Source organism: Furipterus horrens, unplaced genomic scaffold, assembly GCF_987537825.1.
Source record: "Furipterus horrens unplaced genomic scaffold, mFurHor1.1.pri manual_scaffold_6, whole genome shotgun sequence".
In the NCBI taxonomy this organism is placed as follows: Eukaryota; Metazoa; Chordata; class Mammalia; order Chiroptera; family Furipteridae; genus Furipterus; species Furipterus horrens.
In genome coordinates this window covers 70,038,366-70,065,021 of record NW_028327176.1, presented here as the reverse complement: position 1 = coordinate 70,065,021, position 26,656 = coordinate 70,038,366, and the positions used below count along the sequence as shown (strand labels likewise).

The following is a 26,656-nucleotide window of genomic DNA, read 5'->3' as shown; positions in this document are numbered from 1 at the left end:
TAGTAACATTTCTTCAGCCATTCTTAATTCTAAATAACTAAAGAAAGAACAGTGTACAAAACCTGTTAAAAGGGCATGCAACCTTACCAACAACGTCTGCTTTCTATGCTCTAGAAAGGCAAGTTCCAACATTCATTTTAGTTCAGTCTTAAAGAGGACAAATAAACCTACATCACTTGTAGAAATGGTGTCTGTGGAACAAGGTCACACACACTAGAGCTAAGTAAATGCAGGAGAGCACCACATCCACAGACTGGAAGACTAAATACTACAGCAGATTTCAATTACTCCCAAACCCACGTACAGACTCAGCATAATTCTGATCAACGTTTTAGCAAGTTTTTTGGTTAACTACCACAAAGGAATTCCAATACTAATACAGTATGGAACTACAAAGTGCAAAGAAAAGAAAAAGGCACTATTGAAAAAGAAATCCCAGTTTGGAGTATATCAAGACTTCCAATAATTAAGAAAGTGTGCTATTGGTGCAGGTTTAGAAACATAGACCAACTGAACATAAGAGCCCAGAAATAAACATTTATATGAACACTTAATTTGTAACAAATGTGTTTCCACAGAACAGTGGAGAAAAGATAAACTTCTCAATAACAGTGGGCCAGAAAAATCAGTTCCAGGTAGGTTTTAAATCCTAATGAATGGAGAAGCTAAAAAACTTCTGGAATACAAATAGAATATCTTCATTTGGTGGGGAAAGGCAGGATAGAAAAATATTTTATCAGAAGGACAAAGAAGTACATAACCATACAAAAAAAGTAATATATCTGCTCATCAAAGGGCATCATGAAGAGAGTTTAAAGGCAAGCCACAGAGAAGGAGATAACTACAACACACAAAACTGATGAAGGCCTCAGGATGACAGGAGTAGACAAATTAATAGAAACAAAAAGGAGAACAGAGGACGACAGGGGCTGGGGGAAGGAAAAATAGAGGAGTTGTTCAACCTGTGGGTCGCGGCCCCTTTGGGGGTCGAACGACCATTTCACAGGGGTCGCCTAAGACCATCGGAAAACACATATATAATTACATATTGTTTTTGTGATTAATCACTATGCTTTAGTTATGGATGGTGGTCACCACAACATGAGGAACTGTATTAAAGGGTCGCAGCATTAGGAAGGTTGAGAACCACTGATTTAAAGTGTATGTGAGTTTCAGTTTTGTGACAAAAACGTGAATATATTTAATACTATTGAACTGTACATTTAAAAATATTTAAGATGGTAAATTTTATGGCATTTTACCACAAATAAAATTTAAAACATAAATAAACCAATATGAAAATAGGTAGCAAGAGATCTGGACAGCATGCAAGGATTTCTAGCTGGTAATTATCACTATTCATGGAAATGGAAATTAAAACCACAATGAAACACTGTTTCCAGATGGCTAAACTTAAGACAACTAACAAGTATTGACAAGGATGGGGAGCAACTAGAATGTCATATGGTACTGATGTACATGTAAAATGGTATGACCACTTGGGAGAACTGATGGCACTCTCTACAGAAATTGAACATAAATATACACCGTAAGACCCAATTCCACTGAATGCATAGATCTACATACAACAAATCAAAGACATGAACAAGAATATTCTTAATAGCATTATTCATAATAGCCCCAAACTAGAAAGAACACAACATATCCATCAACAGCAGAGTAAATCAATAACTGTGGCTACTGATTCCTATCACACAATGTAACTCAACAGCACTCTCACAAACAAAATACTGAGCAAAAGAAGTTACAAAAGAATGTATAATGTAGGATTCCATTTGAATTTCAAAAACAGGCAAAACCAATCTAAAGTGTTAGAAAACTGGCAATAATTAGTGGTTATCTTTAGGCAAACGTAAAGTACCATTGATTGGGACAGGCAATGCCAGAGTAGAGACAGGTGTTCTGAGCTATGTCTTGATGTACATAATACTATTGCAGGTAGTTCACTGAGCTGAGCTACTATAATTTGTACAATTTTTTAGTATGTGTATTTATATTCAAGACAGATCATTAAAAGCAGGGAAGTCTTATAAAAATAGAAGGTGGTTAGAATAACAGATAATGGAAAGAGAGCAAGAACTTGAAAACTAAGAAAATCTCATAGGATTTGTCGGCTGTAGTGTTCGTGACCTTTATTAAGAAATCTAGTTACAAGGGTAAAATCCTTAAACAGTGGGGAACAAGAGGCATAGCAATGAAGTGCTGAGTTCATACTGTGCTGAGAAATGCAGGGATGCTATAAGTATGTTAAGGAGAGGATGGTAACTCTACTAAGTAGGGCATAAACTGATGGTTAAACCATAAAAAGACCTTTTAAAGTGTAATAATGCCTCCATTTACTGTGATCTCATCGAAGAAATTATTCATTTACCTTCCTCCTCCCAAAAATAGAATTCCAAGGGCCATATGATGGGCTAAGTGGAAACCATAGTTCATTTCACCACCTGTTTTCATGTGCAAGAAACGACAAAGCTGCAAAATCTTTAGGTTCCCTGATCCAGCCATGACCATAGCCAGAGAGAGCAGCACCACACTCAGGCATGTTTCCAGGTTGTAAGGACCTGTCTGGAAATACAAAAAGAAGGCTGTTTTATTTCTTTATTATCAACTGTCATGTTACATTTCTTTTTTTTTTAATTTTTATTTATTGATTTTTAGAGAGAGAGGAAGGGATCATTATCTAATGAGAGAGAGAAACATCAATTTGTTGTTCCTCTTATTTATGCATTCATTGGTTGATTCTTGTATGTGCCCTGACTGGGGAATCAAACCTGCAACCTTGGTGTGTCAGAACAATGCTCTAACCAAATAAGCTACCTGGTCAGGGCCAACATTACTTTATTATCAGCTGTTGTGTTACATTTCTTCATTATCAAAACTAATTGGCCATCATTAGATTACAAATGTTTATAACTATAAAAAAATCTATAAAAAAACAAACATTTTCTGATTATGAAATTTAAATTCAATGTAGAAGAAACAAAAAATAAAATATCAAAAAGGTATACCTATCACTTGGAATAGAAACACCCAAAGAGAAATACTGTAAACATTTTGCCTTTCTTTTTCTCCAAGTCTTTTCCTGTATTTATACATATATTTTTTCCAAATAAAATTGAGATGTTACTATACACAGTATTTTTAACCTTTTTAATCTATTATAAACAATCTGACTCACAATAAATTCTTCTAAAACACTATTTTGTCAGCCCCATTGCATAACAATGTACAGATATACCATAATTAAACTTATTTAACTACTTTTAGACTTTTTGATATCTTCTATTTTCTCATATTATAAACAATGTTATATAAATCTGTGAGGTTTTTACCAGGAAATAAAATACTGCAGTCTTCCTATCATCAGAGCAGCAACGCCTTAAAAACAATTTCATTTTTACTATATACTAATTTTTTAAAGGCAATTATCAACATTCAGTACTGAGACAGAATGGCAGATGGTATGACAATGCTTGAAGGATATGCCTTTTCTTATTTATTTTCTTGTCACAACATTTAGAGACTTGTGCACCCTTCAAGGGTAATCATACTCTCACCTGAATAATATCCCAGAACAAAAATAAAAGGATAAGCCAAAATTTCAAATCTCCCATTCTAAATTCAAACAAACTGCAGAGATTGACAATATATAAGCAATTGATTAGTGAATTTTCTTTGAGTTTAAGACTCACATTAAAAGACTTACCACAGAAGCATTAGGTGCAGACAAATAAGTCATAAAATCTTTTGCAAATTTATGCTGCAAAAACAAAAGAAAAAATTTGAAGTCAGGAGGAAGCGGAAGCATATTAAGACTTTGTGAAAAAAGAAAACAGAACAGAGTAAACTAAGATACTTCTTACCAAACAGTTAAATGCTGATAAGTTTTCTGAGCCAGCAAATCGAAAACCCAGAGACAAGCAGGCTCCTGCAATTATGTAGACATGTGCTTGCCTAGAGAGGGATTACAAGAAATTTACTGTCGTTATCATTCTGCCTTAAAATTCATTATAAGTATTATCTTTGGGTAAAAATAACCCTTCCTATCTCTAAACAAGTTTCTATTCTTTTGGAAATGTGCAATTGTGCCTCTATTCAATCGGCAGGTTCCTGTGCCATTTTCTTCAGTAGAAACACCATGTGGCCCCTACTGATACAGTGCACCTCTTGCCTGCATGTCTCATATGCAGGGGGCAGGGAGCTGGGGGCGGGGCGGGGAAGTATCACTGCCATTTTTTTAATGGAAAGGATAAAATGGGAATATGTACAAGTTAAATCTCCAATACTGGTTTCTGAGGGCAAGAACACTACACTTCAGAGACCTAAACAAAAAAATCATCTTTCTGAACATCTGATCAACAATTGTTAGAAACACAGGGATTCAGAATTACTCAAAAGTCAAGGGCAGCACTGCTCTTACAGAGTACATTCCTATTATTTATCTGACAGATGCTAGAACAGCTCGTTTGTATTCCACATTTCATAACTTACGACAAAGTTTCCAGATTCAAATCCTCTGAGCAAGGCAATTCAATTTCACTGAGAGAGATACTATTTTCTCTTATAATCTGTCAAGATACAAACCAAGAATACCTAAACATTAATATTCGTTATAAATATTTAATGATCTGAAAAATAACACACTGCTTATCATAGCCATGTTTATATAAAACAAGCTCTGCCAAACCATTTCATTGACATCCACGCAACCCAATTTCAAATCTAAGATAGCCCAAATGAGAACAATAACTGAACAGGACTAAATGAAGATAAACTACAGAACTTAAGTATATTCTGAATCAATAGCAAAGTAATAATATTTCACAACAATGAGCTGAAGGAAAGATGATGGCTGTAGAGGAAAGATGGGGAAGGAGTGCAGGGAAGCAGTCGGAAAAAGGAAAACGCAGCTGGAAAGAACTTAACTCAGAGACATACACTTCTTAGTTGCAGGACATTTCTAGCATTAAGGTCACCAAACGCGAGGTTAGTCACTAGATTAATTACCCAAGATAAACTGAAATGTCAATGTGTTCATCTGTGACTACTATTAGAAACCCAATCCCTTTCCTTTTAGTACAGGTAGTGAACAAGAATTTTTTTTAAAAAAACCAGAATATCTAACTTTAATAACTAAGAAGGGATTTGATCTGCTTCATTAAAAAATTACAAATAAAAAAGAAAAAGCTATGTATCACCTAAACATATGAAAGAAGAACACAGAACAGAAGAACTCTTAAGATTTATTACGATCATTCTTTTCAGAAGACTGCTTAGGAGAATAACATTTCAGGATGTTTTCTATGATAAAACAATAAATATTCAGAAATCACTTATAATACAATTTTCTTATAAATATCACCAAATCAAAAACTTGAAATACCTTTTCTCTTGATAATCTCAATGAGGTAAGTGATTACACTGGCTGTGTACATAAGCTGATAACTACTTCCATCATTCTTCCTCTCCAGTTTTTACTTGCAATTTTGAATACTACTTAACCCAGAAATTGAATGATATTCTGAAAAACTAATATAACTCCAAAGTGAGTAATATATATACATATATATGTGTATATATGTGCATATATTGGTTTGGCGAAGAAACTTCATTATGTTTTTTGTGTAAAAGAAACATTTTTCATTTTCATCAATAACTTTACTGATTTGGATATTTTGAGTATGTGGGCTATATCCTGATACTGGCTTTTAGTGGGTAGAGGCCAGCAGTGATGCTAAACACCTTCTAATGCATAAGACAGCATCGCAAATAATTATTTGGCCAAAATGTCAACAGTACCAAGAAACTTTGCAAACCATGTTTGACACGTTCACACATTCACAGCACCTTCTCCATACACTGAATAAATCTATTTTTGCATTTCAGTTGCGTTTTTACCTTCCTGAAATAATAAAGCATAATCCCCTGAAAATGCTGCATATCTTCTTCCCCTTTCAATATTTAAATGGCTGGACAAACTTTCACCAATTTTGATGTATTTTTTAAATGCATGCTGATATGACAGCTATCACAATACAATCTAACCAAATTGTTTTGAATGAAGTTAAAGACAACAAAGCACTGCTAGAGACATCATATGGAAAAAATGTAATGAACTTTTTGGCCAAGCATGTGCGTGCATGTGTGTGTGTGTCTGTGTGTAACCTGATGATAGCATTTGTAAACTCTTTTTTGATCTTCAAAAGTTTGAAGGCCTGTACTTGAATCCTATGCCTCCCCTGTAAAATGAGAATAGGGTTTCCTACCTTCTAGGTTTCTGTGAGAATTAGAAGACTTAATCCACTCAAAGCTCTTAAAATTAATATCTGGCACTTAGTAATTCCTTTACAAGTGTTTGCTGCTATTATTATTATTATTGACCTGCACCACTCCTATCACAACACCATGTAGATCATAAACCATTTAAAAGCATCACTAAGAATCTGGGTTATAAATAACTGTATGGGGGGGACAGGGGGAACCCTCTTCAATCTGGTCCTTTTTACCTTTTCTATGGTCTCCTAATGTTTAAAAAAAAATCAACAAAATAAAGAATAATCAAGGGAGAAATGTAATCCTGCAAGGGCAAGTTGATGCAGACAGAAAATGAATATGAAAAGACCACTGGGGATTGCCTATGAAAGTAGGGGGTGGGCTGGGCGAAGGGGGGAAAAAGGGAAAAATTGGGACAACTGAAACAGCATAAACAATAAAACATTATTTTAAAAAAACAAAAGAAATAAAAAATGTTGAGATGTGTCATAATTCACCAAACTCCTCTGTCCAAAGCAAAAATCTCAGGATCTAAAATCCCAAAGCTAGTTTTATTTTGACTCCACCCCTTACTAGCTGGATGATTTTGGACAAGTCTACCCTCTCTCAATGTAACAGTAAAGTACTGAGCTCTAGCCACTGCGTGCTAGTAGCTAGGAAAAAAAAAAGATGGAAAAGAAACGGTAACTGTCTTTGAGAAGTTAATAGTACTGTATAAGGATCCACAGACATTTAAAAAAGAGTTCCTCGTTCCTACCCAAACACAGGGGGCAATACCTAAGCAACTCACAGCATAGCACTGCATCAGACAGTCAGGATGGAGTCTTTTTGAAAAAATGACAATAAGATATACCTAACATAATACTTATTTTTATAATGATTTATTTAACTAATATATGCATTTAAATGCCACAGGTTAAAAAGTTGATACACAAATAATCAATTTCATATTTTATATCACTTGTATAGCAGCAATCAGAAAAAAATTCGAAAAAAGATTCCAATAATAATAATAATAATATACTCTTTATAATAATAAAAGAATGTAAAATATTTAGGAATAAACTTATTAAAAAATTGTTCAAGGCCCTTACCATTCTGAAAGAAAATTTAAAAGGTCTAAATAAATGGAGAATCTATATTCTTAGACTAGAAGACTCAATATTTAGTTATCTATTCTTCACACACTTATCTATAGAGTTACATAATTTCAATTATAATCTACCAGACTTTTATATCAATACTTCTAAGCTGACTCTAAATTTTATATGGAAAAGCAAAGGACCTAGAGAAATCAAAGAAACCTTGAAAAAAAACAAAAATGGTAGACATGCATTACTTGACTTCAGGACTTACTACAGTAATCATGAGTATCATATTAGCAAAAGGACAGACGAACAGATTGAAGAAACAGAATACAGAGCACAGAAATAAACTCACACTTGTATGCTCATCTGACTTTGACAAAAGTCACAGGAATTCAATAGGGAAAAGTAGGTGTTTCCAACAATAGTGTCAGTATAATTCAATATCCATACTTTTCAAAAACTGAAACCTTAAAGCCTACCTTATGTCAAAAACAAAATTACTTTGAGATGGATGACATGACTATATACAAAAGCTAAAACATTGGAGGTTTTAGAGAAAAGAACAAGAAAATATCTCCAATACTTAAGAGTGAGGCAAATGTTTTTTTCATAGGACACAAAACACAACACCCATAAAATAAAAAACTGATAAACTAATCATTATCAGACTTTGAAAGTCTTCTGCTCAGCAAAAATATTACTAAAAAAGTGAACATGCAAACCAGACTGCGAGGAATATTTCCAAAACATATATCAGAGAAAGAACAGGCTTCCCAGATATATTAAAAATTCTAGCAACTTGATAATAAAAGGACAAAAATACATTTTTTAAAATTCTCACCCAAGGATATGTTTAGTGATTTTAGAGAGAAGACTTGGGGGTGGCAGGGAGAAAGAAACATCAATGGGTTGCCTCCCGTATATACCTCAACCGCGGATTGATCCCACAAACTAGTATGTGCCCTGACCAGGAATCAAACCCGCAAACTTTAGATAATGGGACAAAACGCTAACCAACTGAGCCACCCAGCCAGGGCAAAAATACATTTTTTTTTTAATAGGCAAGACGCAGGAACTGAGGCTTCACACAAAAGGATATGAAGGAACAATTAGCAAAAGAAAAGGTTCCCTCATCATTGGTCAGCAGGGAAATACAAATGGAAAGTACATATCATTACAAATTTACCAGCAGAACTAAAAAAGACTAACACCACCAAATATGGACGAGATGTACTGTATCAGCATTTTCAAACACTGCTGGCCAAAGTGTAAAATGGTACAAACTCTGGGAGAAGATTCAACAATTCTTATAAAACCAAATACACCATCTACTCCACGCCTCAGTAATTCTAATCTTACATATTTACTAAAAAAAAAAAAAAATTAAAACCTAAGTACACAAAAATATTTATATAGGATTTATTTATGGTAGCTTAATTCATAATGGCTAAAACCTGGAACCAGGTATTCAACAAAGGAAAATGGAAAAAGAAACTGTAGTATGCTCATACAGTGTAATAATACTTAACAATAAACAGGATGAACCATTACTGTCTCACAATCATGAAAAGAGTCTTACACAAAGGGTTTACACTATATGTGATTCCACTAATATAAAGTTCTATACCAGGCAAACTAATTTATTTTGGAAAAGCATCAGAAAACTGGCTGCCTTAGAGGAGGGGGTAAGTGAACAAACTGGGTAGGGGAGGACGGAACTTCTGGCCATTTTGATAAAGGTTTGTTTCCACGAGCATGTATATTAGTCAAATCTTATCAAATAGTATACTTAAGATCTGTGCATTTTACTGTATATAAACTTTATCCTAAAATGGAACGAATGTAAATAAATACTGAATTCTAGTTATTGATACACATCCTGAAATATTTAGGGAGAAGTATAGTACTGTCTGCAACTAACTGAAATACAACCTCATATATCAAAAATGATGGATTGGATAAAGGATAAACAGTTATGTGGTTAAACAAGTTTATAAAGTAAAATACTAACTGTAGAGTCTAACTGGTGATATGGATGTTTCTATAAAGTTCTTTCAGCCTTTCTTTATTTTGAACTTTTTCTTACGCAAATATTGGGGGAAATACTTTCAAGCATTCTCAAGGATAAATAGATTTATTTTATAAATAAAATGGAACAGACACCACTAGAAATGGACTGTTGATTAAAGGGCAATATTTATTCATAGTATTTGATTCAGAGTTTTTATGGAGTCTGCTTATTTGTAACAATTTGACTTATTGGATAAATATGCCATAAAGTAATTAAAGTAAGTTATTATATAAGAGATTTAAATTATCACAAAGTAAAATATCATCTTAGATAAATATGTACCTAATTAGGATAAAAATGACAAAAATAACTTTTAGAAATAATTTTTAAAAGCTACAATTTGTTGGGATCTGGGGCCAGAAAGAAAGGTTGATCTATGATGAGCACACAAACTTCAAATGAAAGTTCCTATGTTTTCAAGAGATACCATAATCATCAATATTGCCTTCTTAAATAGTTTTTATGGGTTTTGAAATAGCCCAGAAGAAATCATAATTTTATGCCACTAAAGAAAGACATAACAATATTTATTATATGTACTTACTTGAGGAACATTGCTATCAACCCACTTGGAACTTGGTAAAATATCATCCCACAAAATCAGGCATCGAGCAAGTGTCTTCAAAATGTAATACAGAAATATTAATTAGAGCAGGCAAAGTTCAAAGATTTTGTAACAATGATAATGTTAAATAAGAGTAATTTAAGAATCAGTTCCCAATTTTGAAAAATAAAATAAGTTTAGAGTATGAAACCTAAACCATTATTAAAATAAATTAAAGATATAGATTTTAATATCAAAAAAAACCCTAAAATTGAGTTGACTGTCATCAAAATTTGGAGAAGCCAGAGAGGATGTTTTTTAACTTGTTCCATAAAAGAAAAACACCATAGCCCTGTCTACATAATTTCAAGGCTTTCATAGGCTGAAAACATGCAAGTTCAAACATTATAGAGGGAATAATTTAGGCAATTATGTCAAACAGTTATTGTCATTAATTATACCCTTAACAGTAATATTGCATCCTTACTAATAATGAAAGCAGTAGTGAAGCCTCAGTCACTTGCTGCTTGGTAGGACTTTTGAATGATGTGAGAATCTGAAATGTCAGTTCCAAGTATGATATGTCAATGTGGCTGCCTTTCCAGCATTCCTACAGCTAAATGTTGGAAACTTCCAAAGAACACTACCAATTACATGTACATGACAAAATTATAAAAGGTTCCCTTGAAGAAACATGTATATTTGCATGCTAAAGCTGAGAACCACAGACTCCTCATGTTAACAGTAATGAAAAAGTGCCAAGTACCATACCCTGAGCAAGAGAAACTCCGGTTTCACAAAGTCCAGCAAATACATGGTGTCAGGAGCTCGGAGCCAATCAGCAATGGACCTGTTAGTTGAAGATATCAATAAGTACACTGTTCAGGAAGAGGCAAAATAATCAAGAAGCCCAAAAAGAATTTCACAACATTTCTCCCAACTCCAACCACTGTCCTATTTTCTTTGCATACATAGTACTTTACACCCTCTAACATAACAATTATTATATATCTGTATACGTCTTATAATAACATAAGCTCCATAAGGGCGGATATGTTTAGTTTTGTCTTGCTCCAGTGCCAAGAAAGCATTAACATACAAATTCATCGAAATAGTAGACAAACAAATGCCTGTTCTTACCCACTTTGTTAAATTTGCATACATTCACTTTTTCTAAGAGGAGGCATTTACAACACTGAAAACTTCCTTGAAGCTTAGGATATTTTTTAAATTAAAAAACTTAAACAGGGTTTAATATCTCTTACCCAACGTACATTCCTATGCAAAAGGTAAAAGAATAAATGCCAAAGATCTACTTTCAAATGTCAGCACTAATCATGATGGTTGGGAAGGTAGACAGTGTAGTCACTAGGAAAACTTGAACTAAGCAGAAACCATTTTTATAAATAAGAACAAAGAACAAAATAATGCTAAATATTTCGGGTTTCACCTGTCCTCACAATGACATACAAAATTAATGAAAAGCAATTGGGGCATTTTTTGGACTGTCAGTGACAATTATAAAACAGAAATGAATAAAACTTGGCAATTATATTGTCAAATGTCATTAAAGTAGCAAAATATATTATTTCTAGATAAAAATCCATGTAATCTGTAGTATGTGAGAGACTTATAATCAGGTTGATCTAGCAGAGGGGAAACAAACATATCAGGATACTTTAGTTTTCCTACTGAGATCAGAAAGGAAGCCACACTGTCTGGCCAGGGGTGGGGTCAGAGATGCAGTACCTGTTATTGGTTTTTAAGTAGATCATAGCCAAAGCAAGAGTGGCACCTGGACAAGTTACATCCACATTTATGGTATCTCCTTCCTATCAAAAGAAAATTCATTCATTTAAAAGAGTTGTAAATTATTATAAAATTCTTCTGAATACTAGCTTATGCTTAAAACTAACATATTTATAAAGGTTGGTATAAAAACTATTTTCAAATTATTGCTCTGATTTAGACTTACTTTGATTTGATAACTTGGAGATTTATGTTTCTCCCTGTGCATTCCTGCTTGGAAGCGCCTATGACCTCCAACCATGTACTGATAAAGCTGCTCAGGCACATTGAGGTCAGACATACCTATCAAATTACTGCCATGCTGGAAAATTAAATAACAAAGATGTGAAAAGAAATCTTAAAAAATAAAGTCTATAACACCAGTGAAAAGGAAGAGAATGAACTAATTTCAAAGCAGGTATTATGGGGTTTTTTTCCAAATAAAATAACTATTATTCATGAGTTAATACTCAAGCTATTAATAATTCACATTAAAATTACAATATTTATATGTTCAAATTAATACTTTCATGTCACAAATACATAAAAGCTTCAAAATACAGTTAATTGCACTATCAGTCAAAGAAAATATTAAGAATGTAAATGAAAACTAAACCACGAACATCTGAATTGTTTCATTATTGTGGCTATGAACCATCTGAGCAACTATAATAATAATAATAACTATTGAACACTCTGTTTCAGGTACTATTCTGTGTGTTTACCATAGATTAACTTACTTAATTTGAAAATGCTATCAAATAGCTACTATTTCATAGGTGAGAAAAGTGAGGCACAAAGAGTGAAACCCAAAGCAACACAGCTAGCAGGTGGCAGGGCTGGATAGCACTCAGGCAGCTTGACTCCACAATCTATGGAGCTGCTTAACCACCACTAGACAATATAGTAGTTAAATGACGGGACTCACCACTCAGGACCAGAATTCAGGTCCAATTCCCATTATGAAGCCTTTCCATTGAATCATTTGCCTCTTTAGTTAATGTGTAAACGTGAAGAGTCAAACACCTAACAGCCATCTCATTTTGTATAATCTCAGTTTAACAATGTATTGGTGGTTCTTCAGGGAACCCACATTCCAGCTGACACAGTCACTGAATGAAATGTTTTTGATAACTCTCTATCATATCTCATGGATGAAGTTAAAAATCGGTCAACATGGTACTGTATTCTGTCACAAAGCAAACGTTACTGTGGCAACATTCTGCCAGGTCTAGTGAATACCTGGGGACCAAGAAAAAGCTATGGTTTCTCTCTAGCAACTACTACAGACCCTTAAAGTTCCCCATCATATACACATTTTCCACTATTTTCTGTTTGCTGTCTGATTAGACTGTCACTTCATCTTATATCTTACAAATACCCAGAAAGACACAGCTAACAATGAGTTTAAATCAAGTCACAGTACAGCACAGGAATACTCAGAGTAAAGTGTCAAGGTTATTCATCTCCGCGAGCAGGAGTCATCACTGAGGCCTCAGGAGGCACAGATTGTGCTTACCCCCAAGCAGACCATGCCCAGGGCCAAGCCAGCAGCTAAAGAGTAGGACTCTCTGTCAGTGCAGTATTCCATTTCAGGACCAGGGGGCCGTCCTATGAAACAAGAAATAATGTGATTTAAGCTGGCCTCCCAAAATCTTCATTCATAAGAGTTTTAGAGTTAACTTTCTAGTAAACTGCATAAGAACTATGGATTCACTATAACCCCACCCAGAAAGACACAACGTTATCACAAATGGTGTCCACAACTGTCAGTTTACTACAAAAGAAACCCCAAAATGATTCCTTTAACTTTCTAATTTGAAAGCAGTAACTCTAAAACACTGAAACTTTAGGTTCGATTTTTTTTTTTAATTATTAAGAAGTAGGAAAAGAATTTTAAAGGGAGGAGTGTTCAAAGAGTTTTAATTTTTAATGTCTGGCATTTTGTATTTGCTTTTTATTTTCAAATCCATTCATTAGATGTGATCAAACCACATTCAAACACTGATGATGGACAGGAGGACATGTCCTACAAGTTTTTAAGCATATTATATACTCTGTATCTAGACACTTACTTGAAATCTATGTATTAGTGAGCTGCTCTACTATAGCAGAATCTCTGTGTATTGATCCTAAAAGCTTGGCTAGATGCAAAATTTGTACTTTTAAAAAGAGCCACATAACGCTAACTCTACCCTTTATGGCAGCAAAATGTATTGTATATGATCCCCAAAAAAAGTTCACTTTCTTAGGATTTTATCTTTGGGAAAATGCAATTAAAAAAATATTACATGGAAAGGAGGAAAGCATGAATCTATCACTTCCATTCTCTTGGAGGTGCTTTTGTCCAACAGAATAAAACTGTGTTTTGGGGACCAAAGTAATCAACTTTGAGTTTTAAGTGCAGAACACTGCTAGACACTGCCCGGCAGAGATCCGGCATAATAAAAGCTGGCTCATGTGTGATTGAGATTACCTCATTAATGAGACCACTGGAGGCTAAATACTGAGCTGGCCAAACAAAAATGCAGATCGATAACCTGCACAGTAATACCAGTCTTGAAAAATGTTACTTCTAGTTTCCTTTTTATTAGTATCAGATCATCCTATCTTCACATCAGCTACTATTTTTTCCTTAATTTTAATAATAGTACTATCATTCTTACTTTGGTTCCTGTGGAATGGGAAATGTATGCTAGTGAAGACATAGCACTATTAATGCCATACCTATTTCAGCCAACAGGACCTCCGCAGTATGCCTGTGAGCTGTCCCTTGGTATACGAGGCCAATGCCAACCACTGCAGCCACCTGGACATTGTGAGGAACATCAAGCTCCGTGGACGTTGGGGGTAAGAGAGCAGGAATGTGGATGCTAAGCAGCCGAGTAATGGACATATCCATGGTGCCCAGCTTAGCGGCAGAAACACCAAGGAGCAGTCCAATGCTTGTCATTTCATGACCCTATGATAGAGAGGAAATAGAAACTTACATTACTACCAAAACATATATGAAGTTTTAAATAAAATACTGCCTGCCGGTACTTTCAATAAGTACTTCTATGTGACAGGCACAGTGATAGGCACCAAGAATACAAAAGCAAACTACACAGACATGGTCCTTGTCCTCATGAAGCTAGTGCCCTAACGGGAAAAAGTGTTAAACTAGGTAAGTAGGGGAAGGCTTTAGCAAAGGAGCAACATGGACAACGGGGTCGGGATGAACTGTGGGAGAAGGGGTAGGCTGGTTGGGGTTAGCAATAAGGGAAAAGTGGGACAATTGTAATAGAAAAACAACAAAAATAAAATTTTTTTTAAAAGTGTTAAACTAAAAACATACAAATATATTATTAAAAAGTAAGACACTGAAAAAGTACAAATTAATATAAAAGAGTATTTTAAAGGTGTCTAATTTAGATTAGGAGAGGCTGAGAAATTATTAGAAATCTCTAAAAAAAATAAAATTCACAATAGGACATGAAGGATGAGTACAAATTAGCCAGGTAAGTGGCAGAAAGGGGGACAGTCAACTTTAGAAAGGGAGAAAGAATGATGTCAAAAGAGAGAACATGTAAGTATGGCTCTGAGGTGACCCAGAAATAAACCCTCACTCACACTGATGGTTCACTGACAAGGGTGCCAAGACAATCCAATGGGAAAAGAATAGCCTTATCAAAGCACAGTGCTGTCATATCCGGAGACATATGCCAAAGTATGGAGTGGACCCCTTCCTTATACACAAAAATTACTATAAATGGATCACAGAACTCAATGTAAGAGCTAAGACCACAAAATTCTTAGAAGAAAACATAGTGTAAATCTTCATGACCTTGGATTAGGCAATGACTTGGATACAACAGCCAAAGCACAGCAACCAAAGAAAACGGATGAACTGGACTTCATCAAAATTAAGAACTTCTGTGTTTCAAAGATGACATCAGAAAGTGAAAAAACTGGAAGAATGAGAGAAAAATCTGCCATCTTTTACCTGTTAATGGACTACTATCCAGAATATATAAAGACTACAACTCAGTAAGATAACCCAATTAAAAAATAAGCAAATAATTTGAATAGATATTTCTCCAGAGACAACTTATAAACAGCCTATGAGCACAGGTAAAGATGTGGAACACCATTAGCCATCAGGGAAATGCAAACCAAAACCACAATGAGATATTATTTCACACCTACTAGAATGACTAATTAAAAAAACAGATGTTGGTAAGAATGTGGAGAAACTGGAATTCCTTGGTACTGCTGATAGAATTGTAAAATGGTGCAGTCACTCTGAAAAACAGTTTGGTAGTTCCCCAAAAATTTAAACAAAGAATTACCATATGATGCAGCAATTCCACTTTCAGAAATATACCCAAGAGAAATGAAAATATAAGTCCACTCAAAAACATGTGCATGTTTATATCAGTCGTCATCGGCAGCCGTCCGTCTCGAGAGACGATGGTGTAGCTTCCCAAGAGTCCATCTGCACCGCCGAGAATGGTTGTGCAGTCCGACTCGGGAGTGACACGGTATCTGTCTCCTCCCAAAAGTAGAAATAACCCAAATATCAATCAACTAATGAATGGATAAATAAAATACAGTATATCCATACAATAGAGTTTCTATTCAGCTATAAAAAGAAATGAAGTGCTGACACACAAAAAAATAACATGGTTGAACCTTGAAAACATTCTGCTAAGAGAAAGAAGCCAGTAATAAAAGGCCATGTATTGTATGATTCCATTCAAGTGAAAGATCCAGAATCAGCAAATACACAGACAGGAAGCAGATCAGTGGTTGCCAGGGGCTGGAGGGAGAGAGGAATGAAGTGCAACTGCTACTGGTTATGAGGTTCGTTTACAAGGTAGTGAAAATGTTCTAAAGTTATCGGTGATAACAATGCACAAATCTGTGAATATACTAAAAACCACTAAATTGTATAAAGATGTGAATTTTAATGGCATAAAAATGGAAGAGTTTAGGTTAAGAGGAAGGGTTTATGCCAAGGAGCTAAAGTGGCCAGTCCCATGGCTGGACGGAGGGGAGCAAGTGGAAAGTGGTACGAAGTACGGCTGGAGAAGTAAGCAGGATCACTTAGGCTCCTAAACGTACATTCAGAGCAATGGGTAACCATTCACTACACAGTTTTGACCAGGAAAGTGATATATTCCAACTTACACTTTAGAACGATTACTGTGCCTACTATAAGAAGAATGGTTTAGAGGTATAAAATAAAGAAGAACAAACAGAACATTAGGAGCTACTGCAACAGCCCAGGTGAGGCACCATCCCATGAGTTGGAGCATGAGTCCTCACCTTGGTCAAGTAGTCATGGATGTTGAGAGTGGCCAGCTTGGTGAGGTGCCCATTCAGGCCCAGGGCCATGAGGAAGCCAGCATACTCATTGGCTAACTCAGCATGTTTGGGCTTATTGTAAACAATCCAGGCCGAGTCGATCTGAGAGGCCGGGGCTATCTTCAGGCCAGCAGCCACACCATTATGAAAACTGGCCCAGCTTGTCATGTTGGGAGGCACATCAATGTTCCCACTGTTAAGGTCCACTGTTGTGTTCCGAGGAGGAGCACGCCCTATTCAGGCAAACAAATGTAAAACTGAGAGAACAGAAATTTACAAAACCAAAACCATTAAATTAGGTTTTTAAGAACAGAGATTGCTTTCGCTACATTTGAAACCCTTAATATTAGGTTGAGTACTGAAACTTTTAATGCGAGTCAAACTTGATGTAAGGTGGAAAAACTTTAATTGCTTAAAATAATTCATTGTCCTTTTTGCTAAAATACATGGGACTATAATAAGATAACTGAAACCAACTTAACTTTATACAAATCTGATTAGGCTACCCACTGCTTTAAAATCTGTCTTTCAAACAGCAGGAAGCTTAAAAATAAAATTTAAGACTAATATCACAGTTAAGCTGTATTAACAATAAATTCCAACATGAGGTTTGGTGACACTGATGTTAATTTTAAATATGCCACACCATATTTTTCTCAGGACATTAAGGGAAAAGAACCAAGATCTGGAAGCAGCCCAAGTGTCCATTAGTAGATGAGTGGATAAAATAGTTATGGTCTACACAATGGAATACCACTCAGCTGTAAAAAAAGAAGAAAATTTTACCCTTTGAGACAGCGTGGATGAACCTGGAAAACATTATGCTGAGTGAAATAAGCCAGTCAGAGAAAGACAAATACCATGTCAGTTCACTCACATGTGGAATCTAACGAACAAACTGAACTAACAAACAAAACAGAGACAGACTCACAGACAGAGAGCAGGATGACAGCTCTGGGCGGGAGCTGGTGAGTGAAGGGATAAAGCAAAAAAGAAAAGGAACTCATGGACACGGACAACAGTGTGGTGACTGAGGGGGAGGGGGTAGGTGGAAGAAGGTATAGGGTGGATAAATGGTAATGGAAAAAATACAATAAAAAATAAACTATTAAATAAATAAACAAATAATAAAGAGAGAGAAGGACCGTTTTAAATTTACTCTATCTCTTATTTATGTCTTTCTTTATATATATTATGTTAATTATATGCTATTGTTAACAACATCAAAATCATTCATAGATAGTGCTATAAACAGCATCATTTTATAGACTTGAGTTACCCAATGAACCATAAAGAGTACTCACTACATTTAATATATCTGTGATCAATTTAAGAGCAATGTAAATTAAATGGTCATGATGGTATGCTCTCTTTGAATTCCCTGAGTCTGGTTTTGATCTACCTTGTGTATAAGCAATACTGAATTCTTTATATTTTTAATATTCTACATTGGCTCAAGTCATGAATATATAAAATAAATATGCTAAAAACTGCATAAAGTTATGCAGTTCACTAGAGGTTTAAAAATATGGTTTTAAAGGAGTTCTGAAAGTTATGTAAAATAAGGTTTTAAATAGATGCACAATGTCTTACTTGGAGTATGTAAACACATACACACACACATACACACACACACACACAGATATAAGCACAAAGTAAAATACAATAGTCCCTCTCTATATCACGGTTCACTTATCGCGGCCTCACTGTATCGCGGAATTTTTTAAAATATTATATTTAATTATTTATCGCAGATTTTTCACTATATCGCAGAATTTTGAGGTACTGTATACTATGTTGTTAAAGTAACGTAGGTTTAAGAGGCTAAAATATGTTTAAGAACTTAAGTAGTGTTTATAAAAGTGTGGGAAAGGTTAATAAGGGACTGGGAATGGTTTATAAGTGTGTGGGATGGGTTTATAAAGCCTTAAAATATATATAAATACTAAAATAAATGTAAGGTTCCTACTTCACAGATTTTCACCTATCGCGGGGGGAGGGGTGGTCTAGAATGTAATACCCGCAATAAGTGAGGGAATACTGTATATGACTTTACCATTTGCCTTTTGTACCTAAGAGCTAATTCAGATGTTGGGGTATGACCCTGGCTGGCATGGATCGGTGGATTGAGCACCGGCCTGCAAACCAAAAGGTTGCCAGTTCAATTCCTGGACAGGGCATATGCCTGGGTTGCAGGCCAGGTCCCTGGTTGGGGATATGCGAGAGGCAACTGAATCAAATCACTCTCACACATCAATGTTTCTTTCTCTTTCTCCCTCCCTTCCGCTCTAAAAATAAATATATAAAATCTTTTTTTAAAAATGTTGGTGTATGATGACACTACACTGAGTAGCAAGTTCATGAGTTAAACTCTTTCTCAAAAGAGGCACAGAGATTAATAATGAAAAACAAGTAAACCTGGCAAAACAGCAATTCATCGTACACATAACACATAATATTTGCACACAAACTAAAATGAAAGGCAAAGAGTAAAGTAATAACAATTTAATATATTCTTCCATAAGAACAACAACATACAAAAAGTACAGCAGGCCTATCAGTGTGAGAGTTAAGAAACTATTTTAAGAAAATATTTTTTCCTAAATTAATTTATTATTAAGTCAAGATAATTTTTTCTTAGGGGATGCCTACCAGAATGGCTAAAAGAATAAAATTTTGGATCAATGTCATAAATACATTTTAAATCATGCAAGTTTAAGTAAATTATTTTTTAACAGGAAGACAATAATTCATATATTTATTTAGCACTCATCTAAGCATTGCCACCCAGATTTAATATATTTTAACATTTACCAATTTTGCATGAGATTCTTTTCTAATCCAAGTCTTTTCTATGAAAACCTTTAATCAGTTCAAAAACTAATAAACTCCTATATACCATGCCTTCCATCAAGATTCAGCAACTGTTCATATTTTGCCATTGATGCTTTATCTCTAAGAGAGAGGACAATTAAAATAGTGACAGTCACTCTGTTTGCTTGTGCCTGTCACTAAGATGAGGAGTCCAGACTAGGTGTGATACTAGAGATGGAAGGGGGTTTCTCACTCAGCTGGTCTCATTTTTCACACACTGCTGAAAGCACAGCTCTTTACAAGTGAGAGAAACCCTGGATTTTAAAATTATGCAACTTGAAATACACATTACATTTTGTACAAGTCTCATAGAACCACATGTACTACAGTTCAAGGGATTTTCATAATTTTGACTATACACGACTGTCACCTGCAGAACACATTCAAACTAGTATCAGGTGAATGGGCAATATAAAACCCATAATATTGGGAAAACAGCACTCTCCTATCTGGCAGAAGTAAAAGTTCACACATTCAATCAAAAAGGCTATTTGACTATCTGCTGCAGCAAAGCCTTAAAATCTTGCTGTCCTAGGAGTTCTTCTACTTCTAAGCAATTATCCAAAATAAGATGAATATACCTCCAAAATATATTTATAATGGCAAAAAAACAATAATTCCCAATAATAGCAGGCTATTTATATGAAATATATTTAAGTAAAATACTCTAGAATAAAGTTACTGATTAAAAGTACGTCTATACAATACATACATACATATACATTGTAACTGTATACATAGATATGCAAGATATGGACAGATGTTAACTCTACAGTAAATTTTTTAAAATAATTTCTAAAACATTTAATTTTTTTTTTATGATAATTTTTTTTTTTTTTTTTGGTTTTTCAATTACAGTTGTCCCCTTTTCCCCTAATTTCTCTCCCCCACCCAACATTTAATTTTTTTGATAATTAAATATAAAATTATAAAGTGTAAAAATAAAACTCGAGAACTTATACATCAAAATGTTAACACTAGTGGGATTACTTTAATAAGTAAGTATATTTTCATGTTTTTGTATAAGGATCATATATTCATAATAAGACATAAGACATTTTAAGACTAAATATTTTTACCTGCTATGTTTTAAGATCTTTCAATTATCAATAATATCTTTCTAAACTTTCCCAAGTACCTTTCTATATCTGGTCTCATTAAAAACAAAAATTAGCCCTAGCTGGCATGGCTCAGTGGATTGAGTGCTGGCCTGCAAACCAAAGGGTCGCTGGTTCGATTCCTGGTCAGAGCACATGCCTGGGATGTGGGCCAGGTCTCCAGTTGGGGGCATGAAAGAGGCAACCACACATTAATGTTTCTCTCCCTTTCTCTCTCCCTCCCTTCTCCTCTCTCTAAAAATAAATAAATAAAATCTTTAAAAATAAATCTGAGTTATTAAAAATAAAATTAGTAATGAGCTAGTCTACTTCCCTCAATGTTAAGTATGATTTGCTATTTGAGCAGCAATAACCATGAAAGCAGCTATTAACAATATGCAAAATCACTAGGGATAAAAAGAGCATTTCATTTCCTTGATCATCGAACCCAGACTTTAACATACCAGTCAAATTCAACTTAGGAATAGGCAACGGTTCCGTTGGCACAGGATAGTATGAAAACAAGGTAAACATCCCTCGTCCTACGGGAAGGGCCATAGTTCGTTGGCACAACTGGAGCAATCTATAATTAAAATTAAAACCAAGATGTGAAAAATTTTTAAGTAAAAAAATTGAAATGCGATCTGTGAGCAAGTATTTCAAAAGGTATGCTGTGTAAAATGAAGTTACATCTAGGAAATCCATACAAAGATGTGGCTGAATCATCCAAACATGGTCATTCTCACTTTAATATTCTTGCACCACCCCCCTTAGAAACCCTAAGTGGAGACTCAATTCCTTTCTTTCATTTCGTATTTGCTGTAAATGAAAACCAGCTGGTCCATAAACCAAGCCAACTCTCCCCACATATCCAAAAAGAGAAACCTAAAGTTCTACTCTAATTGTTGCTAACCCTCTCACAGGAAAACAGTACACTCTGGCTTTACTCATTGTGTTATTTTCAGTCTAGCTGCCCTCAATACATCTGGGATCCTCCTCCCACCCTTTCTGCCAAGAGACACTCAGAAGTGGCCTGTACACAAGGAAGGAGAAGAAGTCCCTACATTGAAGGTCAGTGGATTTCATGTCGTCACCAGGGAAAACACAGAATCAGTTTCCTTTATAAGACAGATAAGATTTACAGGACTGATAGACAGCACCATGTTATCAGTGATGTCCAAGGTTAAAATGGCTCACATGGGCTACTTGTTCCTATGTTAAAATAAGTCATGTTCTGTAAAGCCCCTCAAAATAAAACAAATTGTGAAAGTAGGGGCATTATAACCAGGAAACACTTAACACAAGTTGTATCTGAAGACACAGAGGCTATATCCCTTCAGAGGCTAACATTTTCTCTGCAGACAAAGCCATTCACAAGCATGCTTTCTCCCTAACTGAACACACTCATAGCTGCCTTTCTAGTTCACTGGTGAGGAAAATTTTGCTGTTCTAAGATTCTTTAGAAACAGTGCCTCACATTAATTTAGAATATGGAAATTCAATCCCAGGAAGCAATATCCCATAACATGTTTTAGCAGAAATCTTATACATAACCCATATTATCATAATGAAGACAATAATACTGCATCCCCTCCATTTATAATGCCATTGATTATAAGATGCATCACTATTTCTCAAGGGGCCAGGAAAGAAAAAACATTGCCAATTCAATTGTAATACCTACTGACTGAAAGACATATTCTGACGTCAGAGACAGTAAAAAGTATAAAAATAAAATCAGCATCACAGAATTAACTCTGTTCATAATGACTGACTACACTGAGTTTTGCCATGTATTGAGCAGTGTTCCCAGCATTGAGTAGCAATAACTCACTTGATAGACAGAACAACCTTGTAAGGTATGAATGCTACAATCATGCCTATTCTTACAGAGGTGGCAACTGAGACAGCAAGAGATTAAGTAATTTATCCAAAGTCACTCAAGAGATATCAGCTGAACTCTCACAGAACTTCTCTGTCACTCCATCTCCTCATTTACAGTGACTAATACTTGGATACATATGGGAAGGAAACAGAGATAGGAAGATTATGACTGACTCAGACCTCCGATAGCCACAGGCTAAATGTGGATGGTCCTTCCCTAGAAGTAGTAAGTACCACAGTAGGTAAAGAAAGGAAGAGGATAGAGTGGCAGAAATGACAGGTAATAGAGACCAGGCAGGTAAAAAGACTGGAGAGAATTTTTCAATCTAAATTGAAATACCAACAAAACAAAAAGACAACCTACTGAATGGAAGAAAATATTCACCAATGATATACTACTGAGGGGTTAATATCCAAAATGTACAAAGAACTCATACAACACCAGAAAAAAACCAAACAATCCAATTAAAAAATGGGCAGAGGAGCTGATCAGACACTTCTCCAAAGAGGACATACAGATGTCCAAAAGAAACATGAAAAGATGATCAACATCACTAATCGTCAGAGAAATGCAAATTAAAGCCACAATGAAGTATCACCTCATACCTGCCAGAATGGCTATACAGCAGTCCCTCTCTATATTGCAGTTCACTTATCGTGGCCTCACTGTATTGCGGGATTTTTAAAAATATTATATTTAATTATTTATCGCGGATTTTTTATTATATTGTGGGATTTTGCAGTACTGTACACATATGTTGTTAAAAGTTACGTAGGTTTAAGAGGGTAGAATATGTTTAAGAACATAAGTAGTGTTTATAAAAGTGTGGGAAAGATTAATAAGGGACTGGGAATGGTTTATAAGTGTGTGGGAAGGGTTTATATAAAGCCTTAAGTATATATAAATACTAAAATAAACGTAAGGTTCCTACTTCGCAGATTTTCACCTATCATGGGGGTTCTAGAATGTAATACCCGCGATAAGTGAGGGAATACTGTAGTCAATAAATCAACAAACAAGTGTTGGCAAGAATGTGGAGAAAAGGGGACCCTTGTGCACTATTGGTGGGAATGCAGGTTGATGTAGCCACTATGGAAAATAGTATGAAGGTTCCTCAAAAAATTAAAAATAGAACTACCTTATGACTTAGCAATTCCACATCTGGGTGTATATCCAAAGAAATCCAAAACACTACTTTGAAAAGATATATGCACCCCTATGTTCATTGCAGCATTATTTACAACAGCTAAGATGTGGAAGCAACCTAAGTGTGTATCAATAGATGACTGGATAAAGAAGATGTGGTATACAATGGAATAAAAAAAGAATAAAATCTTGCCATTTGCAACAACATGGATGGACCTAGAGGATATTATGGTAATTGAAATAAGTCAAATAGAGAAAGACAAATACCATATCATTTCACTTAACTGTGGAATCTGAAGAACAAAATAAACAAACAAACAAAATAGAAACAGACTCATAGACACAGAAAACAAACTAATGGATGCCACAGGGAGAGGGGGTACGGGTTTGGGTGAAAATGGTGAAGGGATTAAGAAGTACAAATTGGTAGTTACAAAATGGTCACAGGAATGTAAAGTAGAGCATAGGGAATATAGTCAATAAGATTCTATGTATGGTGCCAGGAGGGTGCTGGAATTATTGGGGGGATTACTTCATAAATTATATAGATGTCTAACTACTATGATATGCATTTGAAACTAATATAAAATAATATTGCATGTCGACTGTAATTGAAAAAAAAATTAAGTTGAATGGTACCAAGGCAACAACTCTGGAATGTCAGCCATGTGATACTGATAACTACTGAATCGTATAATTTATCAAGGTATAAACTAGTGTTAGTGATGTAATAAGGAACGTAAGTGTTAGAATGGCAAGAGAAGGCTTCTACAATATTGCCTATCATTATAGAGTTTCTAATGGGAGGAAGAAAAAAAACTGGTGTAAGTTTAAACTACACTGAAAACAATACAAAAAAAACATTCAAAATATTTTTGCTGATCAAGAAACACAAGAATAAATTCAATGTTCTCCTTTGTAAATTCTTAAAGTAACTAAGAGCAAAATGGTCTTAGATTCACCTTTTCTAAATAGCAGATAGCTGTATTTCAGGAGGAGGGTCTGAAATACAACACATCATTAAATGCCAAAATATTTTGAAAATGTATAGATTATTAAGGTTGGATAAAAACTTAAAATACATGGTGATTTTAACTTTAAAATATCTTTTTCAGGGTTTAGTATTAAAAAACAAAACAAAACTCTGAAGAGAGGTAGTTCAATACCTGTTTTCCTTTTCCTCAATGAACTCATGGTCACTGAGCTCTGGGTACTGCACTACGTTGACACGGACGGGATGCGCACTTTGAAGAAGCCTCCGCACATCCTGCACTCTTAAATCTTCACTCCATATGAGTGACATGACCTCCTGATTCATGTCGTTCATGCCATCATCTTCCTCCTCAGTCTCTGTTCCTGAAGGAACATCTGATGAGAGCACCTGAGTAACAGACTTGATTGTAACAACAATTTACAAACCAGTCAGCATGCACGAACTGAATGTGAGGAGGCCCAGGATGATATATCGTGACTATCAACACAGAGAAACTATGCATTCAAAAGCAGGCTGGCCTAGATTCCCAATTCGCATTGAGGCTCTAACCTAGAACTCTCTTTTATAGTAAAATTAGATTTTCTACTTGGAAAATTCTTTATTAAGCTTAGAGAAAAGTTTAAATTTAAGACAAGAGTCAGGAGGAGGGTGCCTTTGACAGAAAGGGTCTGAATAAATTGTAAAAATCTAACTATATCCTAAACATATTAAAAAGGAAACAAATTACTGTAAGTGGAATATAAGCCCCATATTATTACTTAAGAACTCACACTAATTTAAATATTACCTTTGATTAATATAGGCAGGAAAGAAAAACATGAGAAATATAAGCCAGTATTGGAAAAATGCTGAGCAATACTTTCTTCCTTCAGTACTTTAAATACAATGGATCATGGCTAGTTTTCACTTTTGTTTATAAATGTTCCAAATACAAATTTCTTAATATGGAAGAGATTAAATGTAGAAAAACAAAAGAAAAAGGTTCATTCTTTGATTATCATTCCTTCCTCATTAGCTTAGGAAGTACTTCAACATGAGCCTTCCCAGTCCAAGTAATTCAGACTTCAACATAGATGTAAACAGCATGAATCTTCTCTCTATGTTTTATACTCTTTTAACAAAAGATTAACTTGTAGTTGAAATGCTAGTTTTACAACATTTAATAAGGAAACAATATTAACATGAAAAAAAATAATGGCAGATGTGGCTAAACAATCATTTTTATTTAGTTTATAAAAACTCATTATAATTCCTATAAAATGACTAATTAAAAAAAAAAACAACTATATTCTAATGGGTGAGTTAGCTATAAAATATAGACCAAAATAACTGATAAACTTGGATGAGTTATAAAATATAGTCTCAACTGAACAAACTAAATTTAGACAAAATTACTTAAAATGACAATTAAATACAGGTGAATGATTATCAATACCATGTGGTATTGTTAGCATTTGCTAACAATTATACTGCTCACTCTAGTAAGTTAAAGAGGTGTAAATGCTAACACTTATCTTGGTCAAGGA

At 34.7% G+C, this 26,656-nt stretch overlaps 1 protein-coding gene across 4 annotated transcripts in view; it reads right to left on the bottom strand.

The window, feature by feature from the left end:
- The window catches only part of ANAPC1 (anaphase promoting complex subunit 1), a 98,947-nt gene that overhangs the window by 21,736 nt on the left and 50,555 nt on the right, over positions 1 to 26,656 (bottom strand). For 3 of the 4 annotated variants that reach the window (XM_090281740.1, XM_090281739.1, XM_090281741.1), the window contains exons 26-38: positions 25,303 to 25,529; positions 21,570 to 21,688; positions 17,096 to 17,367; positions 14,513 to 14,747; positions 13,305 to 13,396; positions 11,973 to 12,107; positions 11,747 to 11,829; positions 10,769 to 10,847; positions 9,998 to 10,072; positions 4,513 to 4,589; positions 3,885 to 3,975; positions 3,728 to 3,781; positions 2,393 to 2,586 (exon numbers count right to left, since the gene is read on the bottom strand). In XM_090281740.1, coding sequence (XP_090137866.1) covers positions 2,393 to 2,586; positions 3,728 to 3,781; positions 3,885 to 3,975; positions 4,513 to 4,589; positions 9,998 to 10,072; positions 10,769 to 10,847; positions 11,747 to 11,829; positions 11,973 to 12,107; positions 13,305 to 13,396; positions 14,513 to 14,747; positions 17,096 to 17,367; positions 21,570 to 21,688; positions 25,303 to 25,529 — 1,733 coding nt within the window. The remainder of the gene's footprint in view (positions 1 to 2,392; positions 2,587 to 3,727; positions 3,782 to 3,884; positions 3,976 to 4,512; positions 4,590 to 9,997; positions 10,073 to 10,768; positions 10,848 to 11,746; positions 11,830 to 11,972; positions 12,108 to 13,304; positions 13,397 to 14,512; positions 14,748 to 17,095; positions 17,368 to 21,569; positions 21,689 to 25,302; positions 25,530 to 26,656) is intronic. The other variant, XM_090281742.1, reaches the window with a different exon arrangement.